Source organism: Schistosoma mansoni, chromosome W (genome assembly GCF_000237925.1).
Source record: "Schistosoma mansoni strain Puerto Rico chromosome W, complete genome".
Classification (NCBI taxonomy): domain Eukaryota; kingdom Metazoa; phylum Platyhelminthes; class Trematoda; order Strigeidida; family Schistosomatidae; genus Schistosoma; species Schistosoma mansoni.
In genome coordinates this window covers 22,108,273-22,127,591 of record NC_031502.1, presented here as the reverse complement: position 1 = coordinate 22,127,591, position 19,319 = coordinate 22,108,273, and the positions used below count along the sequence as shown (strand labels likewise).

General features: G+C 39.1%; 2 protein-coding genes across 2 annotated transcripts in view; one reads left to right on the top strand and one right to left on the bottom strand.

The window, feature by feature from the left end:
- Positions 1-924: 924 nt before the first annotated feature.
- Smp_145340 (hypothetical protein) lies at positions 925-1,770 on the bottom strand (the record flags this gene model as incomplete). Its single annotated transcript, XM_018788985.1, has 1 exon — positions 925-1,770. The coding sequence occupies one exon, from the start codon at positions 1,768-1,770 to the stop codon at positions 925-927; it is 846 nt and encodes a 281-aa protein (XP_018654474.1).
- Positions 1,771-17,164: 15,394 nt separating this feature from the next.
- Positions 17,165-19,319, top strand: part of Smp_015880 (putative ecsit (evolutionarily conserved signaling intermediate in toll pathways)) — a 23,648-nt gene continuing 21,493 nt past the window's right edge. The window contains exon 1 of the mRNA XM_018788984.1: positions 17,165-17,397. Within this exon, the coding sequence (XP_018654473.1) occupies positions 17,195-17,397 (203 nt within the window). The 5' untranslated portion in view covers positions 17,165-17,194. The remainder of the gene's footprint in view (positions 17,398-19,319) is intronic.

Sequence of the window (19,319 nt, the reverse complement as noted above, 5' to 3'; positions counted from 1 at the left end):
TCAGGCCGAATGGCATGCGTACAAACTCGAATAAGCCAAAGGGTGTTAAAATAGCTGTCTTGGGGATATCTTCATCCGCCACTGGGATATTGTGATATGCCCTGACTAAGTCAATTTTAGTGAATATGTTCATACCCTGTAAACTGTTTGTGAAATCTTGGATATGCGGTATTGGGTACCTATCTGGTACGGTTTGACGGTTGAGGGCTCTGTAATCCCCGCACGGTCGCCAGTCACCTTCATTTTTCTTTGGGACCATATGCAAAGGGGATGCCCATTGACTATCAGAGGGACGGATAATACCCAGTTGTAGCATATAATCAAACTCGGCCCTAGCGATTTTGAGCTTATCTGGTGCTAGTCTCCTGGGTTTTGCAAAAACCGGTGCACCTTCGGTTTTGATAGTGTGACTTACTTTTAGTTTGTCTTTAGAAGGCTGTGGGTTTGGTTTAGTTAAGTTTGGAAATTCCGCGAGTATATCTTGGAATTTCGCTGTTGTTACTGGAGGAGTTTGAATCAAGTTAAGAGAGCTGATGTGACTTTCTTTGCCTTTTGTATAATACGAAGTTTCTTTTAGTGTTAATCGCCGTTTCTTGGTGTCAACTAGAAATTCGTATCTCTCTAGAAAGTCCATCCCCAGTATTGCCAGATCTAAGTCGGCTACCGTGAAAACCCAAGGGAATTGCCTCCTGAACCCCAAATCTAGGGTTAAGTTTTTCTGCCCAAATGTCGCAATTTTAGTTTTATTTGCAGCTTGAAGTGTAATTGATGATGTTTCTCGACTAATCTCAGTTTTATTTTGAGGGATGATGCTAAGAGCAGCGCCAGTATCCACCAAGAAATTCAAGCCAGAGTTTCTGTCTCTAACATAAAACAAGCGACTGTTTTGGCGCCCCTCCTCAGTCGTCGCGACCTGGGGAGGGGTTACTCGTTTCCCGCTGTCTTAGAATTATGCTTAGGCCAGGCGCATGGTTGCATGCACTTGGTTGAGTTGACACCAAACTTCCAGTGGTACCAACAAAACTGCCCAGGTTGTCTGGACATTTGTGACCTGTTTTGTGACTTGGATCGTGGTCGTTGTGGTGACCTGCTCCTGTTTCTATGACCCATTTGCATTCTGGTGACAGCCTCAGTGAGACTCTTAACACTCGCAATGAGTCCTTCTATGACGGGGTCTTTTGCTGATTCTACTTTTTGTGTGTGATTTATTGTGCCTGGTCCAGTTGGAGGACCTCTCTCCATTATTCTATCGGCTATACGCGCTAAATGAGATAATGAGGTTTCAGGATCTTGTGCATCCAAACAGTGTTGGACGTAGCATGGGAGAGCTTGTATCCATCCTTGTTTTAGGACTGCTTCACCCACCGTGTTATCACCCATTAACACTTGGAGGTGACGCAAAAACTGTGACGGCGACCGATCACCTAGTGTTTCACCTTGAAAAAGTCTTTGGATTCTTTGACTATCTGATAATGATAAACGGTTTATTATCTCTCGTCTTAAGATGGTGTATGGTTGTGGTGATGGTGGATCTAAAATCAAGTCACGGACTTCTTTGGCAACTGAAGGAGGAAGGATAGAACACAAGTCTCTATAGCGAATCCCTTCAGATTTGATATTGTGTCTTGTGAAATAATGCTCTAGTTGAGCAAACCACAACTCAGGATCACTACGATCAAATTCTGGAAGTCGGGATTTCGTAGTTATAACAGTGTCTATCACCACTGGTGACAAATCCTCCAGATTATGGGTTTCTATTGAGTCTGACATGAGGTATGTGACAAATATAGCAATAAAGTTAGCACGAAAAATGGTTACTATAACACGAATAACTTAAGATAATACGGAATAAACTAGTTATATACTCAACTTAGTTTACGGATAATCCGGTCTACTTTTACGATTAAGTAAAAAAAAAAGATTAATAACAGAAATGAGGTTAAATTGTGTTCAAAAAGGGCTCACCACTTTCGTGCCTATAGGTAACCCTCGTGCTATTGATAGAAGAAACCAGAGAAGTAGTGAATAGGTCTTTATTTCGATCTTCGCGCAGTCACAGTGGAGCGTGGGATTATCTGTTCAGACAAACAAAGGCTCTCAACATTCCATATAAGATAGTAGGGAATATAACGCTTACAAAAGGTAAGGAAGTGAATGAATACTTGAACAATACTGTTTTAGCATATGCTTGGTTGTTTGGGGTCAACTCTTAACCAACCAACCTGAGCTGTTACACTGTAAACCAGTAAATGCTGTAACTTGTAGATAATGCCTCTAAAAATGGAGTATACCTGCCCTTGCGGAAATATATTATTATCAAGTCCCCAAACCAATCCTAATCTATAGGGTAATAAAATCAAGTCAGATTCTGAGAGAACTCTTGACTTCAAAAGAACGTCACTATAGATAAACTCTTCAGAACCTCAGGACCTGGAGGAGAGCAACCATAATATAAATGAATTTTTCTGAGAATGTTGATTTAGGTCTGACCATAAACACTTGTGCTGACAATAAATCAGATAGTACATCTAGAATTCTTATCAGTGCAACACTCATAGTTAGAAGCTGTGCAACGGCAGACAGGCAAAATAGTTGCATTAATTATGTGACCAGTCACGTACTAGATATCGATACATTCGTACTCTGCAAACCACCGAAAACATCCCTAATAACATTCGATTGTTTTCGGATCGTGAAGAAACTGAAACAAACCAAAAACCTTGGAAACAAAAGTTCAGAGTATGTTACTTTTAAATCAAGTATGAAGGGTAACTATGATCATTGAGGGCTACCTAGTTGCATACTTGGACCTAATGGTATCCTTATTTCGACTCCCAATAATTTAAATGTTGGAGACAACGAGGAAACCTTTTCACGCTTCTTCAGGCCTCTCTGTCGGAAACGGTAAATATATTATAAACGGTGTCTAAATTGCTGGATCTGCTATCCCTCACAACATGATTTCTACCTTGAATAATCCTACAAGCATTATTACTATTATTATGGGTACATAAGTGTTGTGAAGAAGCTATTTCGTGCTTCTTCAGAAATACAGCAATACACAAGAAAGACGAAAAAATCGTAGACAAATAAATAAGAATATAACTTATTAATGCTGTAAGATGTGATGGTAGAACAGGAGTTTATGTAGCAATGGTTTGGAGCGATGCTATGAAAGTCTCATTTAGGTGCAAAGGATAACCAAATTTTAATATACACACATATATGTACATAGTGACGATAAAACGAGTCTGAGTGGCTAATTTGAGTGTAGCACGAGATATTGTCCTACTTAAAAACTTCGGATACCTAAGAATAATAGTGATTATTTAGAAGGAAAAGGGTGAGGAGAAAGTTTCTTAAAGGATGGGCACCTAGTGAAACGGTTCAAGCGTGATAATATTGACCTTTGAAGTAAACCACTACTTATGATCTATTCTCTAACCTGATTCTTCTTCATACTCTTCAGTTTCCGGTTCTTTCATCCAATGACCACTCTCTCTTCGATAAAATTAGTCATCTTAAAACCCTTTTACTCTTGCAAATCCAAGAGTTGTACTTAGTGCGGAAATGTGGTACAAATCATTTATGTCTGATCGCCCCTTAAAAGTGGATTGCTATGTTTTCTTTCGATACGATGGGCACTGTGGAGTAGGAGGCCTTACAATTATCCATGTCCGTTCGAACATTCAAGCATGTAATTTTGAGGACGAATGTCCTGGTTCTACAGATGACTACACTTGAGTTACCGTAGGTTGTGGGCGGCAGCATTATTTTCTGGTGCATAAAGACGGCCTCAGGTGGATATCAATTTTGATAAATTATTATTTAACAAATTTTTCACTGTTTCACATCAACCGCATAAGTTTGGAATCATCAGGGTTAATTTTAGATTGCCGCGAATTGCATGAAATTTAACTTCGGCATTAGGGCGATATAACAAGTTGGCTGAAAAATATGACCTCGCAGATGGATCCAATAAGTCCGAAAGGCAACTAGGGAGAATAATATATTTGACTCAGTATTTGCAATCAAACGCTACCCTATTTCATGAATTTTTTGAGTGGTGATAGAGTCGTATTAAGTATTGACAGTTCTCCAAACACTACACCATTGAACTCTGGCTTAGAAAAACAATATGCGATGGCTACCTAACTGACTGTAAGACAATATGGAATCCTTGTTCGTTGATTCTGTTTCATTTTATTCCTTTTTCATGTAAATATACGATATCAGCTAATAGTTGTATTTATTTATTTATTATTGTTGATACAGTTATCATGGTTGATCAACTAGCGCATTGGATATTCTTTCCTTTTTCGTCCCTTACTCCCCTTTCCTTACATATAAATTTTATCCCTAGGCAACCAAACCTTATAATTTTTGACACAATATCTTGTACTACAGTTAACAACGTTGACTTTTCGGACTCATTTCATACTCGCTACGTATGACCCGTACAGATTGATATTTAATGACTATTGGTTGCAGCCAATTGGAGTTTTCATTTCATCATTATAGACTGCTACTAAACTAACTCTCGATCTACCATTTAAGATTTACTTTCTATTCACTGGTTCCTTTTTTCTGATTTATTTTGAAATACATATATTACAGTTTATTCATATTCTGTTCTCACAAACACGCCCATTAAACTAATTACATATTTTACGCTTCTTTCCCTCATTTTTTCATCAAAGTCGACTTAGTATCCTCCTAAGTTCTGTAGAATTTGTTTGAATATGGCTAACTTCATGCTCATATTGCTGAAACTTGTGAACAATTACATTTATAAGTAAACCCAAAATAGTTTCTTGACAACACATATGTACCGACAAGCTGTTGGAGAATAATATTAATGCTTATCACAAAGTTTGGTTTTGAGAAGCCTAAAGTGACCTAACAATATCTGTTTGCAACAAACATAGCAAATAAGATCGTAAGTGTGCGTGTAACGCATGAAAAATATGAATACTAATGATTCGCTGAGCAATATAATTGTTCTCCTGTCAGGTTTTGGGAAAAAATTGTCAAAAACGTAGAAAAACAACAGTCCGAAAATGGATAAACAAATAAAAAGGGGCTTTGAGGTAATGATGAGAGTCTTCGACAATACTATTGATGGAACATGCATAAACACTAGTGACAATATGCTGAAACTGAGCATCGCCACAATATCGACAGTGTTAGATTCTGTCGGCAAACTTGTGCCCCCCGCCAGAGACTCTCTAAATACAATTCTGGCCCCCAAAGATCTGATATAGGCGGCTGGACCACTATCAATAGAGTTGAAAGTGATTGATTGTCAACGACAGAAACGCCGAGCAATTTAGGTCTTGCAAGAAAATCAGCCAGTGAGTCAGCCATGCAGTCTACATATAAGATGGTCCAACAGTAAACTAAGAGCACGTGAGTCCGAATCGCAATCCAACTGCAAACGAAAGAGACCCCAACCTCAAGCTTATTAGCCTTTTGAACTTGGTGATGGTGTCACAGTTACGGATAGGTATTGGCAACCTATTTCATAATAAAATATACCACACTGTAAAAAACTTACAACGCATTGGTTTTCGGTGTTTTACTGTAAGCAGTGTATATGCGTTGTTTCTCAGTCTGTAGACTGGTTCATGGATCATAGTTGGGCAGGGGGTTAGAAATGTGAGTCCATATGTTGCTCAGTAGAGAAATATTAGATTTTTGCTTAGTCGACAGCACCATAAAGATTCCAAAGAGACGTGATTACATCTATCTGTGTAGTTGAGAGTAGAGTCACATCCTAGCAGTCGGCGTGTGAAGCGTCTTTATACATCTACTCTGACCTTGTCAATGGTATTCATGTTTGAGATGAAATAGCAATATTCAGGGGAGGGTCGTATACATATTTTGTATAGAGTAATCTTAACCTCTTTTGTGAAGAAAATATTCATTATGAAACCAATCGGCCGTCTAGATATAAAAATATTAAAGGAGACATGCTCTCCAAATTTTGGGCTTCCTGTGTAATTAATACCTGGATCATGCACTGATATCAGTGTTTGAACTCTACTTTTATTTAAGTAACGTTGTAGTTCATAGGGATGATTTCCAAAATGCATGAGCCCACACTTGTTGAGGTTAAATGGTACTTGCCATTTTTCGCTGCAGATAGTTAGGTTATCGAGATCATCTTGAATCAGGGATACACTTTCACTTAGAGCCTCAGGCTTATAGCTGTGTATTATTTTATCGTCAGTGAATAAGTATGGTCTCTTGAATTTTATGGCGTTACATACATGGTTTATATACTTTCATAGCATCACCCCAAACTATGACTGCACGCACAAACACTTATTCTAACTTCATATCTTACCGCAACGATAAGTTGTTTACTTATCAATTTATTCTGTTTTATTTTATTTTTGTTACTCATTTTTCGATATATAGTTGCTTATTCTGGTTCTGTGTTCATGAACACGCTTATTAAGCTATATATGTATTTCGCGTCTCTTGTAAACCGGCGGCCTGTTTGAACATCTGGGCTACCTGTTCCTGTCATCTAGATATTTCAACAAGTTATCTAATTTCGTTTGCTTTAATACATCATTATGCCTATTCATCGCACAACCTATTTCAGGTGCGTTTCTGAAAAGTGTAAGACCTTTCGCTGTGAAGGTTACAGAAGGCCAAATCAGAGATATCGTGGTTGCTGGTAATATGTATCGAAAAAATGTACATTATCCAGATGTCGATTGACTGAGCTGCTAACTTCTAACTGGCGATCACTCAATATTTATCGTCAGGAAGGACGAAGAAGTAAGAAACAGAAACTTGTTGAAGTACTTTGTGCTGAGAATTCTATATTGTACCAAAAATATAATATCGAATAAAGCTAATAATAATATTTCTATTTCCTTAGTTTCTTCCTTTCCTTCTCCAAAATCAATTCAAAATTCTTGCCAATTACACAGAACCCGATTTATTATTACCATTCTATTATTTATATTTTATTTTTTCCTTTTCTTTCCTTTCTCAAACATGGCAAATGTAATGCTAACATTATTGAAAGTTGTGTATTATTGCATTTTTGAAGAAACCCGAAATGGTTTCTTCACAACACTTATGTACCCATAAGATGTTTGTGAATAATAATAATACATAAGAAACAAGAGTGGACCTAATACACTCCCCTGGATTACTCCACTAGTTATTGGTCTAGGTGATGAGAGTCGTTGTACTTTATCATTTGTTTACTTTCTGTTAAGAATGAAGCAAACCATGAATATAGTGGGTTGTTGATTCCGAAGGACTTTAGTTTGACGAGAAGCTTTTTATGTGAGACCTTACCTAAAGCTTTCTTAAAGTCTAAGAATAGGACTGATAGGAGTCCGTTGTTTCGTTTCAGAGTTATGCCATTCATGTGGTCTGCTAGGTATGTATCGCATGATCTGGACCTAGGAAACCCATTCTGGAAGGTCGAAATGAGATGATTAATAAGTAGACGTTGGACTACCACTGCCTTAACTACTTTTCATCACTCTAGATACCACCGAGGTTAAGTTTGTGGGCCGGTACTTTTCAACATTTGCTCCTGGTCCTGTCTTAATTTTGGGAATGACATGTGCAGTTTTCGAGGCAGTAGGGTGACACGCTTTAAAGAGTGATATAAGTTTCTTCGAAGTATATTTTTTTAATTTTTGACTTGGGGTAGACTCAAAATGCAGGTGAGTACCTGGTAGCCGGACAGGGCATGAGAAGATCGTACTTCATCAATATGGTGTTGGGTGGACCGCTCGCAGCATTTTATAAAATATTTTTGCTTCATTTTATTATCCTCTATTCACTTACAAACTCTGATCCTCATATAGAGGACAAGTTCAACGAGTCATGAGTAATAATTTTGGTAAAGGTAAACGCTATCGGATAAGATTACAAGCTCGAAAATTATGTGACATCTATAGAGTATCTCCGAATACTGACTGGGTGTTGTTCATAATCGATCGAAGTAAAACACTGGATGAGTTAGAAATTCTCCTTTGAGCTGCAGAAACCGAATTGACATGTTCTTGTTTGGCAAGAATACACTGACACGTTTGCAAAGAACGGACCAAATTGGTAAATTCTTTTCCATTAGAGTGTAGGTGCTTAAGATGTGGCCTCATGACTTACAGCAACTTAAACACTTCTTAGCACCCACTAAAATATTTACACAAATTTAAAAGCTAAGCAAAGAAAATAAGACCGTGATCACACCTTTTACTCTTTGTGATTGGTTAAATCCCGAAACTCTCTTCCTGTTAAGGTAGTGTAAACGAATCCCCAGCAGTCCTGCAAGAAGAAACCTGACATTATCTTAAGCACTAAGAATGATATTTCACAGTAATTTACTGATATTTCTTTTTTCGTCAGTAAATATACCTAGATTCTTGCCTAGAGGGATCGGTGGTCTGACAACAGATACAGAAGTCCGATAAACGAAATTTGCTTTTACTGATAGATCTTGTCCTCACACACCACTGTGAAGATATCGTCGACATTCAACACCTGCCCCCACTGGTGAATAGTGACCATGTCGTACTTTCCTTTAAGTTCCGGATACACGGTATAGAATTTGCATCTGTTCCACCCCGTCCTAATATATGGAGAGCTAATATTCCGGCAATCAGGGACTATGCTATTTCAATTGACTGGTCGGTCGATGCTGATGGATCGATTGATGATGCATGGAATAGGTTCAAGTCTACGTTCGAATCCGTAACTCAACCGTTTATCCCATGGTCAGCACGTAAGCTATCATATTGCCCCCCATGGATTAATAAGGAAACCCGGAAGCTGTTGAAGCGTAGGAAACACTTCTGGGACTTATTCTTGTCAACAGGTCAGGCATCATTTAAGTGCGAATATAAAAAATCCGGAATATATGTAAAAAGACCATAGCTAAATCCCGCACGGCTTACGAACGACAGTTGGCATACGATAGCCGTACCTGTCCGAAGCGACTGTTTTCGTATGTTAAAAGGCGGACGAAACGTAGTGATGGTATCCCCTCATTACTGTTAAGCGAAAATTCAGCTTTATTGGCTGAATCTGATCTAGCGAAAGCGGAGAAATTTGCTAACTATTTCAGTGAAGTCTACTCTACGTGTAGTGTTACTACTACTTGTCCCGTTGACAATGAGATACCAGCCATAGGACCTTTACACGTGACAGAGAATATTGTTCTTCCTTTGATAACTAACCTAAAACCTTGTAAGATACCGGGCCCCGATGGGTTACACCCACGTTTACTGTCGTCTCTTGCGGACATTATCTCAAGACCGCCCACGATGCTCTTCAACATGTCCCTTTCACAGGCTCAACTACCTAGAGACTGGAAAGACGCCATAGTTAGTCCTATATTTAAGGATGGTCAGAGACGGATCGTATCTAACTACCGGCCTGTTATCCTGACCAGTATAGTAGTTAAGTTACTTGAAAAATTAATTCGGGCTAAGCTACTGAGCCACATAGATTCGTACAATCTGTTAACTCCCGAGCAACATGGGTTTCGTAACAAGCATTCATGCTTGACTAACTTACTCATTGCGAGAGAGGATTGGACAGCTGCCCTAGACAACGGCCTGTCTGTCGACGTGATATTCATAGATTTTAGCAAAGCGTTTGATAAGGTTTCACACTTAGGTCTTATGCAAAAGCTCTCGAGCTTTGGAATAACAGGTGCTATACAGGAATGGATAGGAAGCTTCTTATGTGACCGCAGACGGAGAGTAAGGGTCAATGGAACGCTATCCGAATGGAAACCGGTCAAAAGTGGTGTACCCCAAGGCACCATCTTGGGCCCTTTACTTTTCCTTCTGTATATTAATGAACTACCTTTACTACTTAAGTCGTCAACGTTATTGTTTGCGGATGATGTTAAAATCTGGAGAACAATAAGAAATGAGACTGATCGATGTTATCTGCAAGCAGATTTAGACGAATTAGTTAGGTGGGCTCATGATTGGGGCCTGGAAGTTAATTCCAGGAAGAGCGTGTTCATGCACATCGGGCACAATATTAGTTACCATTATACCATTAATGGTACATCTCTGCCACGCGTTCAAGAGCACAAAGACTTAGGAGTAATTATAAGTCACGACTTAAAAACTACTACGCACTGCAATGCGGTTGCTTCCAAAGGCTTTCGCGCGCTATGGTCGCTTCGCAGAGCATTTAAATGCTTCGACGAGGATATGTTTCGAATTTTATATCCCACCTATGTAAGGCCACACTTAGAATACTGTATCCAAGCAGCTAGCACTTGTCTGATAAAGGATACTAAATCGCTTGAGCGTGTCCAGCGTGTAGGGACAAAATTAGTAAAGGGTTTTTCTAAACTACCTTACGATGAGCGTTTAAAACGTCTAAATCTTTTCCTCTTATCTTATCGTAGGATGCGAGGTGACCTTATACTGACATTTCGTATCTTTAATTATGATCTGGGTGTTAATATGTCTTATCTTTTTGCTCCCACCAGCACTAATAATCTCCGGGGTCATAGCAAGAAGGTTCTGAAACCGCGATCTAATAAACTAAAGGTGGGGTGCCGTTTTTCTCATCGAGTGGTCAATGATTGGAACGCCTTACCAGAACAAGTGGTATCAGCACCATCAGTGAACATTTTCAAAAAGAAGCTGGACCTTCACTGGAAGGAAATCTGTCAGGATTAACACAGGTTCATCAACCTACTATCCTTATTACTGAAGACTGATTCCGTACACAAACATTCGCTCATTTAACTCAAGGTCGTCTGGGTCGAAATATCAGGCAAGTTTGATCGTCTGACTTCATGTCCGGATAACTGTATTGTATTGTGTGTTATATAACACTTATGTTCGATCAAGTGTTTTGATCCTGGTTTGTTTTACATAAGAGACACATAGTTATTTCCTCTTACTGTCGTTTGTGTATAAACGATACCATAGTTGATACTTCTCAATCTCCTTATTTTGGTGAAATCTCATCCGTTTTAAGTGAATTCTTAGGAAGCCGCTATGGAAAACTTTAATGAAATGACACAAAACCTCAAAATTTCCTCAGGTCTGGGGAAAATCTACAACGGTTAGGAGAAATCCAAGGTTAACCTCAATATTTCTTTATAGTCTTATAACACCTTGGTAGTTTAAACTACCAAATTTCTTACGACTTTGGGGAAAATCCCGAAGTTTACCCAGAGTAGGAAGACTGTGTTCTTAAACAACCAATGAAGAGGAAATAAAGGAGAGTAAGGTGGAAATAAAGTGGACATTTCGTTAAAAAATAAAAGGGGAATAATGAGGAAACAAGACAAAATGCCTGCTTTTTCGCCTGTCATGGGGAAATGGTGCGAAATTTACTCCTTTTTGTTGCTCTATGTTCCTAATGTCTCCCCATTGTCTATTTTTCGTCCAAATACACGCCGAATAGTCCACTTTTCGCCCAACTGCTCTCCAATTTTTTAATACACTCTTTATTGTCCACCCTCCGTCTAACCCAAAATGTCTTATATGTTCGCTTTCATTTCCATAACAAACCACACGACTGCAATCAACTACGTCGAGAAATGGTACATGTTTAAAAACTTGTTGAGAAGAAAAGCGTCATACTGTACAACAATGTTAATAATATACTTATGCTCGAGCAACGTTTGTTGTGTATTTTCGTCTTAAGTGCCAAGTCCTAGTGTAATTTACAAAGATCTGCAAAAGGGATTGCGGGTTGTGGGTTATTAATTAAGGATGTGTCCTAAATGATAAGTGCATGTAAAATCAGACAGGCTTTCACAACATACATAAAGAGTTTCACATGTATGTCGGAAGTTCAGCGCATGGTAAGAAAAGGCTTTCTTAAGAATTAAGTCAAACATGAAAAACATTTCAATAGTAACGCTTTTCTTAAACTGCAGTTTTACCATTCCGAAACAAGATCTTTCCGTGAATTCTGAAATTCAATAAACCAAAAAAATTACAATGATATCTAACTACCACAGTTTGTTAAATATCTGTTCGTGGAGTGGTACTTATGGTTATGTTCGTCAATACCTAACACTGCACCTGTAGAACTGTAGTAAATAGTACGTGTTGTATTTTGTCTTTCATTTCGTGGAAATACCCTTGCGTTGCGATGTCATAAACTTTAGCAAGTTGTTTTGGTTAAAGGATGAAGACAAGAATCGAAATGTTAACGCACCTAAATGTTAGAAAAAAGTTCATAATTTGTATGCAGCCGTAAAAGCTGCACTTCTGAAGTGCTCTTTTCGATGAAGTGCCAAGTAGTATGAAGTGGTTGGCAACTTCAGGTGTCACGATGTATGACGAAATACAGCGTTCGAGCGTTTTAGGATTGTCCGTTAACCGTGTTAGTACGGCCATCTGAAATAAGAAAAAAATAATCCAATAAATTTTGTTCATCTACAAATTTGTTCCTGATGTCTTCTTACTGAAGACAAGCCACCAACGTTATCAGTTCTTCAGACGAAAAAGGTAACTGGAAACTGGATATTCTGAAATCAAATTGCCTCGAACGTTCATACCCGCCAGACTTCGACATTGGCTGCCTAATGTTAGCATTCAAATCTGAAACAGCAGACAATATGTTCTGCAGTACAACATGCAGTCTATCAAATCTTAAGCATTTACTTCAATTGGATACGTGACTTACTCGGCCGCTAACGCACTGCTCACACGTCCGGACTCGGAAGTTGAGGGTGACTCACCCAACTTTGTCGAACTAGTTTATTAACATTTCTAAAGAAAACACCTACTTGGCAATTAGTGAGACAACGGTATCCAGCAACCGAATTTTAGGATATTGAATGTAGCTGCTTCCATCCTGCATCTTGGCCACATCCATGACAACGGGTTTGTTCAGGAACGCTTCCTTCTATTCCAATGCACCTCCACGAAATATTAATAAGACTACTGTACTGACCTTTTCGGCTTCTCTTCGTTTAGTGGCGAGGTGTTTTTGTTCGTAGAACTCCTGACACGGTAAACAGCCAGTTTGTTGAACGAAACCAACAACTATTTTTAGTCTGAAAACAGTTTATAGGAAATGGTCGTTTCTATTTTTGTAACACCGCAGTTGCAAATGACCTTGCACTTTAGGATTGATCGATTTTCATCTGGTTGGGCACTGTTTTGCAGGTACATATCAACAAGGTCCGTAGGATGGAGATAAAGTGCTTTACCCACAATCCAATGTTTAGCTGCAGTTAGAACCTGCCTCCTGCATGGTGCGTCTATAATTACGTATGTTATAATGTATGCCCTCTTAATACATAAACTTCCAATGATACATAAAATACGTATGAGCAGTCTTGATTGCGTACCGGCCCTGCTACTGCCTATTCCAGCCAGTTGAGTCCAGAACACAAATAACAGCCTCGGCAATATGAATCATTATTTACAAACACACTGGGTTTTTATACAAACCAAAGTAATCAATAAACTGATTATAACTCAAGAATCGTATGATAATAAGTCAAGGTCAAAATAAAGCTAATGATAAGAGAAACACGAATATGAATAGTTCAGTTACGTAATAATTGTACAATAGGAAATAGGCATATTACATTGATCCATAAATAGACCTAAAAGTTACCATTCATAATTCACCGGGGGATATAACACCTCCCCTTTTTGAGAAATCCGGAGTTGATATCCGGATTTTAAATTTCTCGAATCCCTCCTCCCCCACGAAAGACTGTTGGATCCTCATATAACCAAGTTACTATTAATGCGATATGTTTGTCATGTTTGTCACATTTAACAGGGAATCCATTAGAACTGATGAGATCATGAGGATCGACGACAATTGATTTGAGGTCACCAGCTTTCGATTCTTGTGAAACGGTTTGCTTGAATTTTTTCGGAACCTCATTGGCAGATAATGAATCATAATCAGTGGATTCTTGATTATCATTTAATGCATCTGATATTTTTCTCTCATTTTTATAAGAGAGTTCAACAGGAACATATGAATCATCAAAATAATATAAATCTGGCAGAAAAATTAGAGAATCTTGATCATTAGATTCATTAGAAACATTTTTCGCATTATGACTAGTTTCATTTGGCACCACTGTATCCACTATACTGCTCGCTTTGTTTCCCGTTTCTTCGTGGTCGGGTACTGCAGCAATTTCATGAGCATTTAGCAAGACATTGTCTTTCTGTAAACAGGTTGATCCACTGTTTGCACGTCCGTTTTCGGGGTTAATAGGACTTGGACCGTGTATAGGGCATGTCTCTGAAACAGACAGTACCGGACTACTGGGCTGATCATGTAGGACTGCTACTGCTGCATTTAAATTACTGTTTTTCGCGGATTCATTGAGGCTTTCCTGTGCATATTCATTTGTTCTGCAATCAACTTCCAGTTCTGTACGCAATTTAGAAATCAATGCGTCAACTTCCGTTGCACCCCCAAAGCATGGGTGATTCAGCAGCTTCGCGTGTAACTTGTCAATGAAATCTAACTGACTTTTTAAAACGCTGCTCTTGTCTCTGGATTAGAAACTGAAATTGGTCGGAAGTTAAAGCCATTTTTTTACCCGTTGCCAGTTGTTATATCGTATGGGCTGAGCAGTACATAAAAGGTAAGGAAGTGGTTTAAAGTAATACCATCAGCAAGAATTAAGACGTCATCTTTCAGTCGAGGCGCCGACCCAAATGGTGACTATACATTTTCAACTAATAGTTTTCGTCAGCAGAGTCAATCCATTCATTTATTATTTATTTATTTAAACACAAATATTGATACAAAGGGTCACCGAATACATATGCGCAATACAAGTCACTTAATTTAAGCGTGGGCGGTAGTACTAGTCGGATTCCCAGACCAAAGCAGGTGGTTTTCTTACTAGGCCACGCCTAAAGCCTTTAACCTAAAGGTCTAATCACAAGGCAGTGGAGCAACGTCAGGAGATGCAGTTCCATGGTAGCCGGTGACCAACAATAGTTTCATACACCATTCGTTCCTTCAGGATACTGGAGCCCATGTGCACCATTAGTTTGGAATCAGGGTTTTCCAACTCCCCTAGGTGGACCCTCCGTGTCCACCAACCCAGTTAAAGCGCTGGATATTCGCTTTTCGTCTTCTCAATTTCGTGAACAACACCCCTGCCACGAGAAGGCAGTGATTAGGACTTCCCTGGCAGATGCTATATACGCGTGGCCATATGAGAGTATTTCGAGAGGTAGAGCGGACTCTCCCCACTCTCAGCCATATCAGGGCATTTGGGGGCTGACTAATCCATTCACCATCAAGGTCATTTTAATTTCAAAGCACTTGGCATTAGTATGGTCTCAGCTTTCCCTTTATATCCAATGCACATGGTTTATTTACGTGTGAAAAAGAAACTAATCAATCTATTGATAAGTTTTTCTCACAAAAGACCAAGAAACACGAACAAGTATGTAATTTGGGATATAAATAAGTTAGTATCAAGTTGTGTAGCAAGTACTTCTTTCGGCCTAAATGTCGGACATTAAACTTTGTCTCATTATGGAAAGCGATAGAGTGTCGACCATTCCTTCTGTATTTAGGCCCCATAATTCCTCAACATTGTTTACCAAAACCCTTGTACCTGAGTTTCAAGCGTTTAGTATCAGCGACGTATTTGTTAGCACATCCAAGACTACATCGGTCAGAAATGATTTACTTAGTTTTCTTAAGGAATAATCATGGTGTTATGAACCGAAAAACTTAGTTTATAATGTGAATTTGTTGAAACACCTTCCTGATGACGTTCGTCCACATGCAGCTTTAGATTCGTTGTCCACCTTCCCATTCGAGTCTTATATAAGACAGTTTAAGAAATCAGTGCATAGCGAGTACGCTATGGCCAAGCAAACAGCTCGGCGTTATGCGGAGAAACGCACTTCAAACGTATTTGTATTGTTGCTCGAAGCGACATAGACTGCATTTTGTCAGCGCTTTTACTAGATAGATCTATTTTATCTTCATATTCCAAGTCAGTAAGTGCGCTTCCTGGTAGGAGATCGACCCCTGAAAATTTAAATGAAGGAAATATTTCTAGTTGACAGTGGAAAACCTTGACGCAATCCACTTGAGGTAGACAACTCTGGCGAACTTCGCCATAAGCTCTGACTCGACCAGCAGTGTCTGGGTAGAGAACCTTCACAAGGTGAATGTACTTCTTTGGTACACCTTTCAGTGATAAATTCTCACAAAACCTCTCAGTAGACAATGTCAAATGCTTCCTAGGTGTCAAGAAATACAAATACAGTTATTCGCTGGTAAGTGTGCCTGTGTTCCAAAACCCGACGGAAAGTGAACATTCAGTGCATACATGCACGCTTCTAAAGAGCTCTAGTTAAGCGTCAGGTGACTATAGATACGAATATTTCAAACACTTAGTCTCGTTTGTGGTTATCACAAAAAGATTTCTATCATCGATCGAGATCAGTCAGATAGGAGTACATCCGACTCCTAAACTCTTACTAGTATTCCAGTCACCCTAGCTGATCAGAGTCCAAGCTTGTAGTTGAAAAGAAAGTCAGTCTTCTGTCAAGCCTTCCAAACAATGAGTGACGGTGACATGACCTATTTGTGTCCACCGTTGTTTTGGTGTTGGAAGTTACCAGTTCGGGCACTATCTCTTGTCATGCTCAAAGTTTGTAGTCGCTAGGACTGAGTGGTTGTTTGAACGTAGTTAAAGCAGACGGTCACTGTTGCCTGCTGCGTTTTCCTGTGATGCCCTCGGGCACAACGAAGTATTTTTCAGTTTGATTTAGCTTACGTATGTGAGCGTTAAAATGATCTACTACGACTATTTTGTTAGTGCCTAGTTTCCTTAATGTCATAAAGTTTTTTTGTAAAAGTCATTTTGTACTCCATGTAGGATGAAGTTATCGGGACTGCAGCAGAAATGACGGAGTAGTGTTTGTCACTATATTTCGGCGTTCCTAGTATACTGCTGAGATGGACAGCAAATAAGCTGTTACTAACTGTACTCGGCGATTTCTGTGTGCAAACATCTTAAAGCTAAAAGTATCAAATTATCCTGAAAGGACTTATTTATTGAAACAAAATTTTCAGAAGAAATTAAAATACTTTATCCTCAGTGTTAAGTAAAAATGAACTCAGATTTTTTTCTGTTGGTTGAGCATAATTCTCGTCAATTTTTATATCATTGTTTGTTTCTAGGTCATTTGAGCCTTTGAACTGAAATAGAATGGCTCGTATTGAACTCATACGTAGATTGCGACTATTCACAGTTTTACGTCGAATTTCAGATTGTGAGAATCGATTCGGCACAACCAAACTAATAATGCCAGTTGTTTCACGTCCTGTCTCATTTTTTTCTTTTATCAAATCAAAGCTTGATGAAGCTGTCTCTAGTCAGTCTAAAGACTCTCGGAGTGTACCAAATGACAGGTAAGTTGCGTCCACCTTCAAATTTTCTTATTTTGTTGTAACAGATTAATTTTTCGTTGATCATAGATTGCCAGAAGTCTGATCTTGTTTCTTGAACGATTAACTAAATTTTCTGACTGCTAAGACGTCGATTTCATGATGATTTGTTTTATACTTTATTAAGAAGCAAAAAAGTTTAGGATGACGGGAAATCACACTAAACGAAATAGTATTCTTGTAAGGAAAAAAAGTGAACCATATGGTTACAATAAGGACTATAATACTAAGAGAGATGATTCACATTCAAATATAACCGCGGTAGATTTCTTTCTCCTCAAAATATATCTTACTACCTATGAAAAACACAAACGTGTTTAGTGATGTCTCAACCTACAAAGTTTCGTAATTTTTATAACCTCATTCGCATAGTCTTAATGAACTAACAAGTCTTTACCCAATAGTGTGATATTTCATATTTTGATGTTTATTCTTAAGAATGACAACTTCAGCCAGCTTCACAGTTAAGAAACAGTCATACGTAAAACGTTTTCAAACTCTTTAAGCGAATGTTGTACGATAACCACTAATTTAGTTATCTCCAATATATTGAGACATGTCACCTAGTCTCTGAATAGAATATGGGGTGAATAATACTACGAAAACAGAGATTGTCCAGCAGAAAGCCGTATAAAATGCTCAGCTCAAAGCTCCTGTTTCAAAAAAGTATAGTATAGGTACTGATGCCGAAGTGTTGCACACTGGACTTTAAATTGATTAGACTAATATGATAAAGCTGCTAAATATGTTACTGTCTACTATTTATTTATTTATTTATTTAAACACATAAATATTAGTACAAGGAAGCACCAGATAAATATGCGCCATACAGATCTCATTCGATTTGCTTGAGGGCTGTGATACTGCCCAGGTGCCCGAACTGAAGCAGGTGGTTTTCTTAGGGGCCCACACCCGGAGCCTTTGACCGAAAGATCTGATCCACAAGGCAGTGGAGCATCGTGAGGAGATGCAGTCCCATAGTAGCCGGTGATCAACGATTGATTCATACGCCATTTGTTTCCTCAGGATTTTTTTTTATTTATTTATTTTATTTAAACACATATATATTGGTACAAAAGGGCACCAGGTACATATGCGCCACACAAAATAATGAAAGTAGGAAGAGAAGGGATGAGAAGATAAGGCGGACTAAAATGTACAACCAGAAGACTCTTTCAAATAGGAAAGTAAGAACCATACTTTATGTAGAAAGTAAAAGAAGGTTGCAGCAGGATCGCCACTGGTTTCTATTCTGAGCCATATCTGATAACGTCTCTAGCCACTGTGTTGCACCATCTCTCGGACCCCAACCAAGGAGTCGTGAAGGACCAACAGAAGCTAGCCCTTTGCAGCTCTCTTTCATGCCACGACACCATGTCATACACTGACCTCCTCTCCGCTTTTTCCAACCAGTCCCAGGGTCGGCAAATAATGCACGACGTGGAAGTCTCTGGGACGACATTCGTAAAACATGTCCAAGCCACCGAAGTCGGTGTTTCAAGATGGTGACACCAATTGAATTATCGTCTCTGTGCCCGAACACACGATGCCGAACCTCTGCATTACTAACATGGTGTTGCCACTGGATGTCAGCAATCCTTCGGAGACAACGATGATCGAACACAGAGAGACGTCTAACATCCTCAACTCGGAGAGGCCAGGTTTCACAAGCATAGAGCACAACTGCTCTCACCGACGCGTTGTAAATCCGACTTTTTACAGCCAGACTAACATCACGAAGGCGCCAAAGATGGCCCAGATTGGCATAAGCCGATCTGGCTTTCCTTATACGTGCATCAATCTCATCACTCACGCCACCACCAGCACTTATATAGCTACCTAGATACACGAACTTCTCAACTACTTCGATCTGCTCACCATCCAGG